We start from the raw sequence: 15,886 nt of genomic DNA, 5'->3' as shown, positions 1-15,886 counted from the left end.
AGTCACTGCCAGCCAGAGATGGGCACCCACCACCGGGTTGAGACAGCCACGGCCCAACCAGAGATGGGCACCCCACCACCGGGCTGAGACAGTCCCGGCCAGCCAAAAAGGAAATAGGTACGGGAAAGAGAAGCCGGGAGAACGTCTAGTAACACTGAACACCTCACACAGGCACACTGCCCCATCCCGCTCTGCGGCTTCATGCCTTCTCTCCCCCCCCCTTGTCTCACCCCACGCCCACCCCCCCCCCCCATCGATCAGAAGAGCACACACTTCTGAACAATGGCAGAGGGGCCGGGCCAGTACGGTGGAACCGGAGCCGGACCCGGATCTCGCCGGGGCCTTCCGAGGCGGGATCCGGCTCGTCCGCTGGACCTTCGCGGGAAGTGGCCGCTTCCGGCCCCGGAAGTGGCCACTTCCGACACCCACAGTCGAGCGGCGGGGCACCTGACCACACCCGCCGCTGCGAGCTCTGGTGGGTTCGTGTCCAAGGCAGGTCTCGCCCTTCCGTGTGACGCGGAACGCAAAGAATGCCATTATTACGGGGCGATGTCGTTCTGTTTGACGGATTGGCGATTTGACGGTTTCATGTGTGCCGAATGCTAGCATCTGATCGGAGGTAAGCTTCTTCGATGTCATGATTGGGACAGGGAGATGGTGTGAATTTTAAAGGCCAGTTTGCTGGATCAATAGACTCTCACCAAGGTCAAATGTGTTGCAGAGGAGCAACCACCTTAAAAATTAAAACGATGGAGTAGCGATAACGACAACGATAGGGCAGAGATAAAACGATGGATCAGTTCTGGAATGATTGGCTTGGGTCGGTGAGATACTGGTTTCGAAACGTCTCGATACGTTTCACAAAGTCCTCGGTTACAGATGGCACAATGTATTACGCTGTAAAGCATGCAACGTATCACACTGTCACAAACGCAAGACGCATTTGACAGCCCGGTCACATGCGTCCCAAAATAACCGACGCACAGCAGGGGCGGCGGGTAGCATCACAGCGATGGCTGGGCGTGTCATGATCATACCGATGGCTGGGCGTGTCATGATCATAGCGATGGCTGTGCATGTCAGGATCATAGCGATGGCTGGGCGTGTCATGATCATAGCGATGGCTGGGCGTGTCAGGATCATAGCGATGGCTGTGCGTGTCATGATCATGCGACGGCTGGGCGTGTCATGATCGTAGCGATGGCTGGGCGTGTCATTATCATAGCGATGGCTGTGCGTGTCATGATCATAGCGATGGCTGGGCGTGTCATTATCATAGCGATGGCTGGGTGTGTGATGATCAAGAGGGGACTGGAAACAGGACTGGTCCGGCTTTTGGACAAGCGCTCCACTTCCAGCCGTGCTGATTTTACAGCGCGGTCAAACATTATAGCTATACAGGCTGTTTGAGATAATGAGCCGGTATGGACATATTTATCATTCCAACTATTATCCATATAAACGGCGTTATCATTTACCGAAATATGAATGAAAGTTCCGCGCACAACAGTCTGAAACATCAGTAAATCTTACTTCCAAACAATGACCCCCATTTGGCGTCAGCCACCTTTGACGGTCAGTTAACCGGTGTTTTTTGCCAGGGGCTCAAAAAGCCCCTGTCCTACGAAGACCTGAAGCTAAATCTCTCGAACAAGATCCATCCCAAACAAATTCCGGATCCACCACAAAATCTCACATCCCAAAACCGGACCCCATTTCGCGGACCAGGTCCCCGGTCTAAGGAACTCGATTATCGGTCCTCCCAACCAGATCGTTTTGTCCCCCAAACCGGATCTCCGATCCCCAGAACCAGATTCGGATTCCACGAGCCAGCCCCGATCTTCCGAATCAGATTCCAGATTACCCGAACTAGATTCTCGATTTCCCGAAACACATCTCGGCCCCCGAGACCAGAGAGTTGGTCCCCGAAGCAAATCACAGCTCCTCGAACCAGATCTCCGGTCCCTCGAACAAGATCTTGATTTCCGAATCAGATCCTTGATTTCCGAACGAGACTCTCAACCCTTCGAACCAGATCTTCGATTCCACGAACCAGATGCAGCCATAAGTTTACGTATCAGCGATAAAGCACCCTTTGACAGATGCAACTAATACGAGCTGAGAATGTTTTCAGGCCTGCATAGAGGTGAGGTGTAAGTGTAGAAGACGTCTCCATCAGCGGGTGGTCTTGCTGCCATCATCGATTCCGACGCGCCTTTCACGGCTCTTTGCTCCAGCATTCCTCTCCGGCATGCCAACATGTCAGGCCGACCTTGCCGATCTTTCGAGTTATGAAAGACTCACAAGCGGAGCCAGCATGCCTGGCGTCTCGTTCAGGGCTATGTCGTAGCAGAGGCGTCTCGACTCGCGAGAGAAGCCTCCAGCATAAGTTGGCTATCGAACTGTAACGTCTGCGCTCGAATATGCTGGAAGCTATAATGAAGAACGGAGAAGACTGTACCACGACTTTTATTATAATATCTAATTTTAAGTAGACGAAGGCCTCTCCAGAATCTCAATTCAATATGGCGTTGTTCACATGAAACCACATCGTGAAGGGACCCAGCTATTGCGACAATAACACTTAATTACCAAATGCTGGTACAAAACACTGCAGCACGTCATATTGGAGGTGAAAGGTGAGGACGATGCTTGAATCAGAATAAGGTAACGCAAGCCGCGTACAAATAGCAGACGCGGATAAGGCCGGGCTCTCACCTGAGTCGTCGATGGGGAGATTTTCCATCAGCCATTCTATGAGGTCGTACCCTGCAGAAGTAACAAGAGTTAGCTGAACAGTTTAAATGCAAGCATGTCCATCATTTAGATCAGTCCCTAATGCGTAATTAACACCGGCTTTTGTTATTTCAGAGCGCGTATCGAGGTTTGACGGAATGCTATTGTGCTGGACGTGAGCCTGAATGTCTTAACCTTAATTTCATTGCGAGAAATTGCAATTGCCTCAAAAAGGCATGGAATGGAAATCCGCAAAAGATTATGTGAGTGAAATGAAAGCGTACTAAAGTGTTTTCAACATGACTTAGCAGTCTTTACGCTGTATGTACCTATTAAGCCTTGTGGTAGTGTGGGGCCTGCAAGGGATACCCAATCAAAAATGTATCCGTAAATTGTTCAGTGCATTTGCGAGGAACATTTTTCACACAAATAACACAGTAGTAGTAGACTTATTACTCAGGGAAAACCAGGAAAAACATAGATGGGTTGATATGTCAGCAACATGCATTTATCGAAACAATAGCAAAACTGAATTCAAAATTGTCTGCCGCTGATCCTGCTCGATTTTTCAGTTTGTTTTTTGAAAGAGCAGGCCACAGTTTTTATAGAGCACTAACATTCAGGGGATTTAACAAAGGGCGAGTGCCAGCCATTTCCATGATACAGTGCATATCTAAGAAATAGAATAGGCAAAAATACGTGTGCATGCAAACGAGTTCAAGCAAACAGACATCACGCATCACGTCTCATTCGAACATGCAAGCGAGTTGAAGTAAACAGGCATTACACATCACGGGTCATTTATACATGCCAGCGATTTCAGTTGAACAGGCATCACGCATCACACGTGAAGTACCACTTACAGATTTTAACGATCTTTAGCTAGCACACATCGCACATCAAGGCACATATCACCTTTGCATAATCGGCCATGATGAGCCTGTACGTCGAGGTTTGGTCGCCGACGTTTTATAAAAATAGATTCGCTTATTTTCCTGTCTGGGTGGTCCTGTACTCCATAAATCACCTTGAGCTCTAAAAGGGGTATAGGGTTCACACCTCCCTTGATTTCAGCCTGACCATTTTTGCAACAAAATAGTCACCAAAAGGGATATCACACAGCCTCGAGACGCTTTGAGATGTAATCAACGGCTGCGAGATGCTAAAAATAAAAGAGGGAATACCCCTTTGGATGACCACTTTTTGGCAAAACACGCAAAGGCTGAAATCAAGGGAGGTGTGGAACCTATACCCTTTTTAGAGTTCAAAGTCATCTACGGAGCACAGGACCACCCAGGCCGGAAAATAGGCAAATCTGTTCTTATAAAAAGTCGGCGACCAAATCTCAACGTACAGGGCTCATCATGGCCGATTATGCGAATGCGGTATGTGCCTTGATGTGCGATGTGTGCTAGCTTAAAACCTGTATGTAGTAACACGTGTAAGTGATGCTTGACGCGTGATACGTGATGCCTCTTCAATTGAAATCGCTGGCATGTATAAATGATGCGTGATGTGTAAGGCCTGTCTACTTCAACTCGCTTGCATGTTCGGATGAGGCGTGATACGTGATGTCTGTTTGCTTGAACTCGTTTGTATGCACACGTATTTTTGCATGTTCTATTTCTTAGATAGGCACTGCATCATGGGAATGGCTGGCACTCGCTCTTATAAAATCCCCTAAATGTTGGTGTCCTGTCGAAACTTTGGCTTGCTCTTTAAAAAAAAATCTGAAAGATCAACTAGGATCATCGGCAGGCAATTTACAATGTACTTCTGCTATTGTTTCGATAAAGACTGTTGCCGAAATATAAATCCATCTATGTCTCTATTCCCCGTTTTTGCTCCAAGGAATAAGGCTGTTTCTACTGTATGATCTATAAAAATGCATCCGACAAATAGATGTGTGCAGGATTGAAGAATTCTCAGCTCTACCCATGCTCGATAATGATTCACTTGCCATGATCATGCAAATCTCCATTTGGTGATATTTTAAGACGGCTTGTACGCTGCAAGCCTTTGAAATGGTTGTGGATTCTCAATTAAGCACCAAAGTTTTGCGCGTGGGCGCTCAGTCAGCTCGTAAAGTACACCCAACGCTCTCATCAGATCGATCAAACGAGATTGTGTTTCTGATCGTTAGAGCTTGAGGAACGCTGATGCAATTGTAATAGCATATAAAATACGACCGGCTAAGCAAGTTCAGAAATTCGGTCAATGTCGCAAGCAATGGGGGAGTGTTGAAACACACAAAACTATTTGTGCATGCCAATCATGACGGGGCTCAATTTCAACAGCCAAAGCTTGCGACGCAAGAACGGAGCGCTTCTCCGAACATGACTGTTGTGGATGCAGAAGGGCAACTTCCGCGTAAGGGCTGCGTCGACGAAACATCTGGCGGTAGGCAATCAGCGGAGCTTCCGCAAGCTCTCAGTCATCACGAGAGCAGCGCCAGCGACCTAAATCAGAGCGCGGCGACGGTGCAGCGTAGGACGCCGTTGTACGGCGCCGTCGACTGGCCACACTCAGCCGATTTTTGGTCGGCCAGGCTGATATCACATTCCAAACTGACGTCAGCTCTCCGCCCCCTTTCGCCCCCCCCCCCCCCGCCGTCTGCAGGCGACGAAGGGTGATTGTTCGGTGGAAAAGTGTGTCAGTGGGGTTCACCGGCTGCAGCCGATCGGTCGATCTATTACTGTTGATGGACCGGCGCCCACACCGCTGAGCGGCGTGCCAAGCCAAGCCCAGCACTAAGCGAAGCGCTCACCCCCGCCTCGCAGTGTATTGTGATGTCGCGGATGCGTGACACTCTGAAAAACAAAACAGCCAGAAAGACGCACGTCTTCCTTTCGTTAAATGACACCCGCACACACGCGTAGAGAAACATTCGGTGCAACAGGTGGAGAGGTGCCTCGCACACGTCTCACCGGCTCCAAAACATAGAAAAAGTACCACATGAGCATAATGAAACACACCAAAGTGCCACAGTACGTCGCAACACATAGAAACCCTACAATACGGCTGTTCAAACTGTCCAAGTGCTCTGTCTGCTGCAGTGTATCGCTGTATGGACCGTAAAGCACCGGAAACCCTCCAGCGAGCCTGGCGGGCTCAGATCCGACCGTCAGACAACGCTGTGCGGCTCTGCTAAGCACCGGGCCGGGCTGCACAATGCGTGAGCATTCATAATCGCATGCCCCGTGCCACGAAGTCCGGCACTATGCGTGCAAAGTGGGACTGCACCGGCCGTACAGTTTCTCGTAAAAACGGGGAAGTCGGGTGTCCGTAGAGGGTATAACTCACACATGTTCGTGTGAAATGCTCGTACAGCCTTGCAATGACGTATTCCCTGCGTCGACCCTCCCCCTCCTGTCCCTGAAAACGGAGTTGGCTTCTGGGCTACCCATTTCAAACCTAGCAAACTAAATTACGTAAGTTGTTCAGTGTATTAGCGAGCAGCATTATTCACATACATAAGACGGAAGTATTAGCCTCATTCATCGGAGAAAAACCAGGAGAATATAAATATAGTTGGGCTGATATTACAGCAATATGTATTTATCGAAACAATAGCAGAAGTGAATTCAAAAGTGCCTGCTGATGATCCTACTCGATTTTTGAATTTTTTTTGGAAAGGCAAGGTACAGTTTTTACAGGACGCTTACATTCAGAGGATTGAACAAATAGCGACTACCAGCCATTACCACGTTACAGTGCCTATCTAGGAATTAGGGTACGCGAACAGACGTGTACATGCAAACGAATTCAAGCAGATAGGCATCACACATCACACTTCATTCACGCGTGCAAGCGAGTTGAAGTAAACAGGCATCACACCTTGTACATCAATTATACATGTAAACGATTTCAATTGAGCAGGCATCGCACATCACGCGTCAGGTGTTACTTACACATGTAAACGAATTTAAGCTAGCACACATCACACGAAAAGACACATGCCACTTTCGCATAATCGACCATGATGAGTCCTGTATGTTAAGATTCGGTCGCCGTCTTTTTATAAGAACAGATTTGCCTATTTTCCTGCCTGGGTGGTCCCGTGCTGCGTTGGTGACTTTGAGCTCTAAAAGTGTGTGGGGGGGGGGGGGGGGGCTAAATACAACATGGTAGTATCTCTCAGCAGTACTCAGGCTGAAATCGAGGTAAGTATGTACCCTATGCCCCATTTAGAGTTTAAAGTCATCTGTAGAGCACAGGACCACGCAAGCAAAATAAGTGATTCCGTTCTTGTAAAAAGTTGGCGACCAAATCTTAACATGCAGGGCTCATCATGGCCGATTATGCGAACGTGACATGTGTCTTTATGTGTGATGCGTGCCCTTTCGTCGGGCAGAAATTCCATCCTTAGCACCGTCCAGCACTTGGACGGGTGCGGCTTAAGTCAGATCAGTCGGGACATCCCACAGCCAAACAGCCAGTACAAGAGTGCCGGGCCATTACGCCATCCCATGTATCATCATAGCTTTGTCCCAGCTCAAACCAGCCGCCTTTTATTGTGGTTTACGAAGGAAACGTTGCTTGCACTGCCACTGTGACACGACTTTTTTAGGATCACAACACGGCCTGATGCGGCTGGCTTTTCAAATAAAATAATTTCAAGGATCATCCTTTCAACTGACTGGATGAGGGCTGCACGCCGACGGCATCTTAGGCCAAGGGCGTTACCTAGTCGATGAAGGCTTCTTACTCTCCTCCACTAGAGCTATGGCTGGAAATGCTCATGCATTATTAGATTGAGCAGGAAGAAATGGTGTGGTGTTCAGCATACGATCCATCCGCGGATGAAGACCCAAGAAGACGACAGACACACGAAGGAAGACCCAGTCCAAAGTAACGCTCAGGGCTGTGTACTTCTGTCTTTTCTGTCTCGTCGTCCGTCTCTATGGGCTGATGAGCCGATGAAAAAGTTTTGCAGTGTATCGATGGTGGTATGCAACTGGTAAGAGTACAAGAGAAACCATGCCTTTGGGCCTTGACAATTTTCTTGCTGCGAGAATCGAGCCCACGCCTCTCGAGCGAGCATCTAAGACTTCAACCACCCGCTCACTTTTGCAATGTAAAACCTGGCGAGCTAGGAGCACTTAGTACGAGTAGGAGAAGCCTCATACTTACCACGAGTTCAGATTCCGCCGGAAAAACGATCAGACGGAGTCCACCTCTCGATGGGGAGGCTGGCTGTACTCACCCATGAAGGCGGACGGAATGGTGGTCAAGAAGAGTTTCTGGCACCTGACCGGAACCCCGGACTCGGGACTCTGCATCTGCCGGACCAGCATCTCCATCTGCGGACAAAGCCGTGAGTCAGCTTCGGTGCTGTCATGTCCGAACCGTAGGCAGTTGGCATCGCTCCCACATCCATCCCAGAGCTGATACGCCTTCCAGCCGATTACGAATCTGGCGCGCCAAGGGAAAGGCACGAGCCAGTACGTCCTCGGAGTCATCCTCAGTTGTCAGCCTGTATTAAACGAGATCACTTTCGATTTTCGTAACATGTACCGAGCTTTACATGGAACACAGCCGTATAAATCATAAAACAATTGCACTTTCTATCGCCCCCGTCGAGCGTGTTCGTGCACATATTACCACATGTGAGGACGAAAGTCCAAGCAGATACTCCACCCGTAATACCTCGTAATTCCCCGTCTTAGTCCTTCCGTACACCAGTATATTATTGCTTGGAGTATGCCATTATTTGCTCCCAGTTGAAGTGAGGTCGGATACGTAAGGTCGTTAGAGCTCATATCATCAGCTATTATCACCATGGTCCAGTGTGGCCTTGACTTAACAATACACAGACGCACAGCATGAGAGGCATCGGGCAACTTGTGCAACTTCACCGGTATGTTTTCCTTTCTCCAAATTGGCATGAGGACGCAGCCAATGCCATTTTTAGGCGGCACGGTGAAGGCCATCTTATCGCTTTTCTGTCAAACTAAAGCGAGCGTCAGGGACATTTAACTTTTGGGCTTTTGATTAAAGCTATGCCCATCGCTTTCCGGCTCATTTTTTGGAAATTTCCACCGCATCGCCACAGAAGTTTGGAGCTAAAATCCAAGCTCGTTTCCGAATGAGAAGAGGATGGGTGTTTGGATAGCCACTGCCCAAGATCCAAGGGCGGACCCAGCATCAAATCGAAAGGCAGCTTCTGACTTGCCATAATCCCATTGCCCCTCTCCCTTCCCCTGAACGCGCCGCTGCCAACGGCTGACTTTTCACTTAACGTTTGAGATGAGACGGTCGCGCAACAGCTGGCATCAGCTGAAGAACCGCGATGAATAATAACACTCCCCGCATCTCGCAGACTGCCCGACCTGTAGAACCCACACCGGCATGGTGCACGGCGCGTCCTTTCAAAAGTTAAGACGTCACGGGCGCGCGGCTAATGACCTACGGCTAATGACCTACGGCGGGTGGACGATTCTGGCGCGCCGATGCGCCGGGACAGCACCGGCACCTGCCACCTCCGCCGCCCTGGCTCCGGCGCCCGCCACATCCGCCGCCCTGGCTCCGGCGCCCGCCACCTCCGCCGCCCTGGCTCCGGCGCCCGCCACCTCCGCCGCCCTGGCTCCGGCGCCTGCCACCTCCGCCGCCCTGGCTCCGGCGCCCGCCACCTCCGCCGCCCTGGCTCCGGCGCCTGCCACCTCCGCCGCCCTGGCTCCGGCGGCCGCCACCTCCACCGCACCGGCGACGGATCGATGCCCGGAGCGTCGCTCGGGTTGCTGGGCTGAAGTGGAGCGCAGCACTACAGTCTGTCCGGAATCTGAACGACTGCCCCCACGCTAACGTCATCCCGGGGCGCGTGACGTCATCCTGGGGCGGGTGACGTCATCATGAGGCGCGTTGGATGTCCAAAGTCCTGGCGAAGGGAGGAAACCGCGGCCACATCCCAGCCGCGGCTGCGGCTATCAGGTCGTCTTAGAGAGATGATCAAGGGATTGCGGAGTGTTGAGAAGTCGTTCAGAAATGGCACTAGCAATGAGGAGCTGTTCGTAGCGAAGAGGTGGCTATTCCACCACTGTGGACAGATACAGGCACCGGTAGAACTCATTATTGAAATAATGATTAAATGATGATGACCATGTAAAGTGATGCAATGTTTTAGCACTTTCAGCACGCACCTCATATGAGAGTAATGCTTTCCTATAATAGCCATCCATGAAATCTGTTTGCCATTCTGTGCTGTGATCAGGTTTAATGTGCACGGCCAAAATTACAGTTGGTATATTTTTTCATCTCACGCATTTTTGAACATATCTTGTGCTGCTTTAACCCATCAAGGCTGTGCAAACTCACTGCGATGAATACCGAGGTGCATGCAAGAAAGCCTAATGGTGGGACGCAACTAAAGAATCCAGCGAAAATCCAACTGAAGGGAGTGTTCCACATTTATATGGGGTTCTGAACTAAAATTGCCATATTGAGGACCTTTGATACAGTTCACAGCCACGTCCTTTCTAAGATCCAAAACCCTCTGATTCCTGAGTTACATGCCGGCGAAAGTGCGAAAAGGTTCATTGGGGAATCACTTCAATGTCACCATGGCATTAATGACGTCAAAGAAACGTCATACGATCGCCGTCATATTACAGGCTGTTTTCCGTTTATGGTCAAAAACAGCATGTCCGCTGATGTGTTCGCAAAGGCTGCACATATGATAAAGGCTGCACAAATGCTGCACATATGATACAACCCGCGAAAAAGAGATGTTCTGTTTGTAAAATTTTGCTGCCGTGTACGTTTCGCGAACGTAAACGTGAGCCATTTCGGGTTGTGCGACACTTGTCGTCAACGGGACGTTCTTCCCTCTTCCTAGGCCGTATCCTATTTTGCATTGGTACGGGATGCCGAACAGAAAGCGTTGTGTACGCGGTGCTCACCGGATGAGAGAAAATTATTTGGCTGTATTCGTGTAAGTACCTCGATGCCACACTGTTAAAAACATTTCACGCCGAATTTGTCTGGCGTATCACCGACATCGCAGCAACAAATTCAGGGTATGCACGTCTCAACATCGCATGCAATTTTGAGTTTGATGAGCTGTCGCTTTCAGTTTTAGCCCCAGTTTGAGCAATGATTATGTTACTTTCGCAATGTCCGGCAAAAATGCCTTAAAAATAAGCCAAAGTTATTGAAAAGTATGCGCATGTCGTGATGACCCAAGTTTGCTGATGCGGTTTTATCTTTTGTGGTGAGCTCTGTATTCCATAAGCCTTTGCAGGCTAGTGATTAAAAGTCATTGACATGCGATAGCCAGACTTTGGGAGCATGCACAACCTGATGACAATTGTAACACCATGGTAAAAATGATGCATATAATGAATCTGACTAATTTCTAGCATATAGCGCCAGGAGTTAGGCTTATGGTTGTCCCCTATTTCAGAAATGATGTTTCGACGTTCGCGAAATGACGTTTGTGTTATTTATGGGTAATGGTTAATATGAGTTTTTATCAATACAAATATATATTCTTGATATTCTATCTCTTCATATACTATACTATTTATTATTATATGTTTTTCTACTACCAATATAAAAAAATACGAAAAATACGCTACGTGAGCTTTGGGAACGATTAGCTGGGCCCAAGTACGGAGCATGGGGGCAGATTTGGCACATAGCTGTCGATGTTAGATGGGCGTGGCATAATGTGAGAGTGGTACAATTGATGGGTTTTCACAGATTGAGAAGACAGGGAAAACATTACTGCCACTGTACAGCCGAATGAGAGCGATGACAAACACCTATACATAACATACTTCCTACCTATATCCTGTGTGAAATATGGGACGAACTTTGTTTTAACACCTTGAAGTAAGTAACCATATTGTCCTGCTCCCATCTCCAATCTTTCTAAACAAGTTTGTAAAGCTACACATTGGCTATGGGATGCTTGCACAATCAGATATGCTAATTCAATATGGATATTGCCAGTCAGGCTAGGACCAGGGAATTCAGTCTTAATTAATCCATCGCACCAGATCGCAGAAAGCTTTAGTATGGTTAGTCTTTTGCTGAACCTGATGCGCTGAAATAAGATTTGCACCAACCCGCACGCCTGCGATCAGATGTGCTCAAGGCGCATACCAAGTTTCGCTATTTTGGACACTAATCCCAGAAAGTCATTCATGGAAAATGGTTTGAATAAAATTACAAAATATCGTCATTCGACGGCTTTGTGTAACTAAGTGGTAAAAAATTATTATCTGTAATATTGTGTTTTTATGCTTGTTTTTGTTTGCTCTTTGTCAGAAATATCCTTCTGTGGGAAATATACTGTCGGCAATGAAAGGTCACGTGTTTGACGCTAATATGACTGAGCTATGACTCAGCCGTGTTGCATGGCTCCAGAGAAGATCCGCATGTACAGCCGCATCTCCGACCAGCGTATCCTATGGCCGGTGAAGGTGTTGAGGACCCTCCCGCACGTGCGCCCGTTCCTGGAGGCCATCGTGGACAAGTGTATGCAGGTCATCATCACTGGTCAGTCGGAGCGCTCCGATGTGGCGCACCTAGTTGTGCACCGTGGACATCGGCCGCACGGAAGTCGAGAGAGCCTGGCGGACAGCCGCACCCGGCACGCCGATTCCAGTAATTTACATTTGCCATGACTAGCTGGCCCCGCCTTGCTCGACCTGGCGGACGTTCAGCGTTGTCCATGAGAATCGGAAGCTTCTGGTGAAATGCCATGTAATATTCGGAGGCGAGCGAAATGTTAGTTCTCATTATCGTTGGATGCGGAAGTTGCCAAAGACGTGTTTGCGTCTTTGTCACCTACGTTTTGTGGATTAGCAAAACAGGCTGAGCAAGTGATGTCACTTATTGGTTGTGTGCTTTGCTGAAAGTGGTTTGCATGTTTTATCCTGTGTTTTTGGTCAGTCTTTTGCCAGATGCGGAGTTATTTTGCCAGCACGTGTAAAAGCACGTAATAAATCCACGTGGCCACGTGTCGTAATAAGGCCACGTGTCGCTGGGGTCACTACGTGCACACGCCCCGGGATGAATGTGCTGCGTGAGCTTTATTCATAACACATAGTTCAATGTTTTGCGCGCTGCCATAACGGGCTTATTGAGCAGCGTTTTCGGTCCGCTCCCGGTGGTCCTCCGCAGCGCCTGGTGGCCCTCCGCAGCGCCCGGTGGCTCTCCGCAGCGCCTGGTGGCCCTCAGCAGCGCCCGGTGGTCTTCCGCAGCGCCCGGTGGTCCCCCGCAGCGCCCAGTGGCCCTCCGCAGTGCGTGCCTGCCCAGATGCCGCGTCGTATTTCTCAAAACTCAACTCTGCTCAATTTCCTACGTGAAAAAGCCATTGCAACTCGGGGTCGTGCTAAGCAAAAAACGTGCTGAGTAAGGACGAACTCGGGGCTTTTTGTCATGTTAAAAACGTCACTGACCGCGGAAGCGTTTTGGCAAAATTCGCAGTCGACACGCAAAACTACAGGCTCAATATTGCCTTGCCAGAGCATCGCAAACACATTAATTTCGCATATGTTCCGATGTGTTAAAGGTAGGGGCACCTCGCATAAATTTTATTTCCTTTTCCAAGGCATCGACCAGCTGCATTGTCCGGTGCTAACCGATGAGCTTTAAAAATTTTGTCAGTGGAAAGACGTTGGAGAGCAATTCTTAAAACATTGCTGACGGTAAAGCTGTCATATATTTGCAAATAAACAGTGTAAACAAATATGGTTATCTAAGCTAGCAAAGCGTCCCGTCACGCAGTCAACGAATCCCAAGCCACGATCAGAGTTTATATTAATTTGTAAACCCTCTAGCATTGGCATAGAAAACAAACCACTTTAACGCAAAAGTCATTTCCTTGATATTGCCAGCCATTACGCCTTTCATTCACCCAAAGTAATTCTCATAACTTTGCCAATATAAGTTTACACGGCACGTTCCATGCTTGAAATGCGGGGCCTGCCATTGTGAGCCTGTTCCGAGTTGTGAGCTGCCGGCGATAGATCTGCGAGTTCAGCATCATGACGCCACGTGTTATCGCATTAATCTTCGAACATAATGAACAGATAAAATTAATAGTCCATCAGGGATTTATGTCATGCAATGCATGGAAATGAGAAGAGAAAGGGGATGGGAAAAACAGTGTGGAAGGGCGGTCATTTATCGCACAGCTTCTGGGCTTTCGGGGCCTTTGAGTGCAACTAAGTTTCAACTCTGTTCGGTAAAGGCGTATCAGAGTTTGCGAGAGAGGGCAGGATTCAACGTGAACGTCCAACTGTCTGTTCCAAGTAGTCATCAGCTATCAACGAAAGCCCACTGGAGAGGTGTTGCACGAGCGATCTCTTGGGAAGAGTTCGATTACAAGCCTGGTGCGAACAGCATGAATAGCAGCCAGGGCGCAGCGGCAAACAAGCCCCTCTGGTCGGAGGACACGCGAAACAGTCCCTCAAGCCCCTCCGCTCGGAAAATACGTGTTAGGCTCTGCGCGCGCGCTAGACTCTGGCCACATCAGGAAGCGTGCCGGGGCCGGTGCTAGCGTGTAACGGGTCATGGCGACCAGAGTCTTGAAAAGTTAATCATGATCTGTATCCAGTTCATCGACCTGAACTGCAGCCGCCGCCGCCACCTTCAACATCAGCGGCTGTAAGAAAGCCTCTGTGGCCCACAGCCACTAGGGCTGGAAACCCTCGGAAGGATAAATGGCATGCCGTCGTAACGTTTCGATGTAGTATTTTTCGTAACGATAAGAGATTATAATAAATCACGTGTTTTTGCAAGTAGACCAAGCGTCTGGTAACCGAGAAAAGTTCACTGGCACAGAGCCTGAAAAGACAGCTGTACTCAGTTGTTTGCAAGTGCTTTGGTAGAACCTCTCAGTGCGCAGGCACAAGGATTTTCCCGGTCCAAGAAACAGCGAGGTGTTGCGCTGCACGCTCAAACTGAAGGTTGTTGCGTCACACGGTAAATATCTCATTTCCCTTCAGGCGGTTTAATATTTCAGTAGCTGGCTAGGTGTGCAATATAGTGGGCGTGCCCGGTATGCCATTTCAGGCGTTGCATGCAAAGAATAGTTGAAAACAAAGTATTCAACGTTTAAACGTGTGCTTGCACTTGTCTAGCCTGTTGGCTCGTATCCCAGATTGCAATGGTGGTTCCCGCCAACCCGATGTATTGCACGCACAGACGTTTTGGCGTCCCCCCTACTCATCCCGCCCCCTCTTCAGTCCTCGCTGGGTCCCTGGCAACGAGCACCTGCTATGAGAGGCCCCAAGGTCCACCGAACAGAAGCAACCTCACGAGTACTCGAGTACCGAGTGCGCGAGTACCCGAGTACTCGGCACGCGAGCACCGCGAACTCGAGAACCCACCGCAGCAATGTTTGCGTGCACCAGCACCCTGGCCTTTCCAGAGCCATCGCCATAGTACGGTGTGCGGGCCGTTAACCCAGAAGGTTCCGACAATGTCGCACGTCCAGCGGCCTATCAGAGAGATCCTTCCGCTTTATCTGGTCAGTTTGGCGCAGGACACAAACAGAGGAAATAAGTACAATATCGCCGGTAGCAGTTATGAAGAGGTGGTGTGGCAAACATCGGCGTGGTGTCCACGGGAAAACAGCATGCATGCATGCTGGAAAGATTTACACGGGTCTACCCATTTTTCTCCCAATTTCAAATCCGTTATCAACGATCCGGAACTCGGTGCCCTTTAACATCCGCCCCTCCCACTCCCCTCTAACCTTGGTTATTGGCGGGAGGATCATGGCAGCGGCCTGCTTCGATACCGGGAGTCCGTGGGCATCAGTGATAACACAGACTTATTCGCGTCACAAAACAAGCGCAGTGGCTACTAAAGCGAAAATAAGACAGCAATAAATGCGAGAGAATGATTATACCAGTAACACAATTGAATGAGTCAATAACTATCGGTAACATGTCCTAGAGTTTCAATGTTGATGAAGTTAGTGTGAAGCACGCGCAATGGAAGAACTTTCATGAAGACATGCGTAGAATGTTTGTGAATCTCCACAATTCTGCATCGACACTCTCTTGGTGTTCAAAGTGAATGCGATGTTTCCAATGACGCTCTAAGTCAAGAGCCAAATGCGGTCAGCAGTATCCGTTTCAATAATTAGTCGGTTCGCATTTCAAGATAGTCAACAGCAACTTTCAAGCCGGTG

At 49.1% G+C, this 15,886-nt stretch overlaps 1 protein-coding gene across 1 annotated transcript in view; it reads right to left on the bottom strand.

Moving 5' to 3' along the window:
- Positions 1–15,886, bottom strand: part of LOC119090964 (regulator of G-protein signaling 7) — a gene marked incomplete at its 3' end in the record, with an annotated part of 85,792 nt that overhangs the window by 40,742 nt on the left and 29,164 nt on the right. The window contains 2 exon segments of the mRNA XM_037213688.1: positions 2,719–2,769; positions 7,943–8,039. Coding sequence (XP_037069583.1) covers positions 2,719–2,769; positions 7,943–8,039 — 148 coding nt within the window.

The sequence above is a fragment of the Pollicipes pollicipes genome, unplaced genomic scaffold (assembly GCF_011947565.3).
Source record: "Pollicipes pollicipes isolate AB1234 unplaced genomic scaffold, Ppol_2.1 Scaffold_3216;HRSCAF=3773_pilon_pilon_pilon, whole genome shotgun sequence".
NCBI classification, from domain to species: Eukaryota; Metazoa; Arthropoda; class Thecostraca; order Pollicipedomorpha; family Pollicipedidae; genus Pollicipes; species Pollicipes pollicipes.
This window is presented reverse-complemented; position numbering and strand designations above follow the sequence as displayed.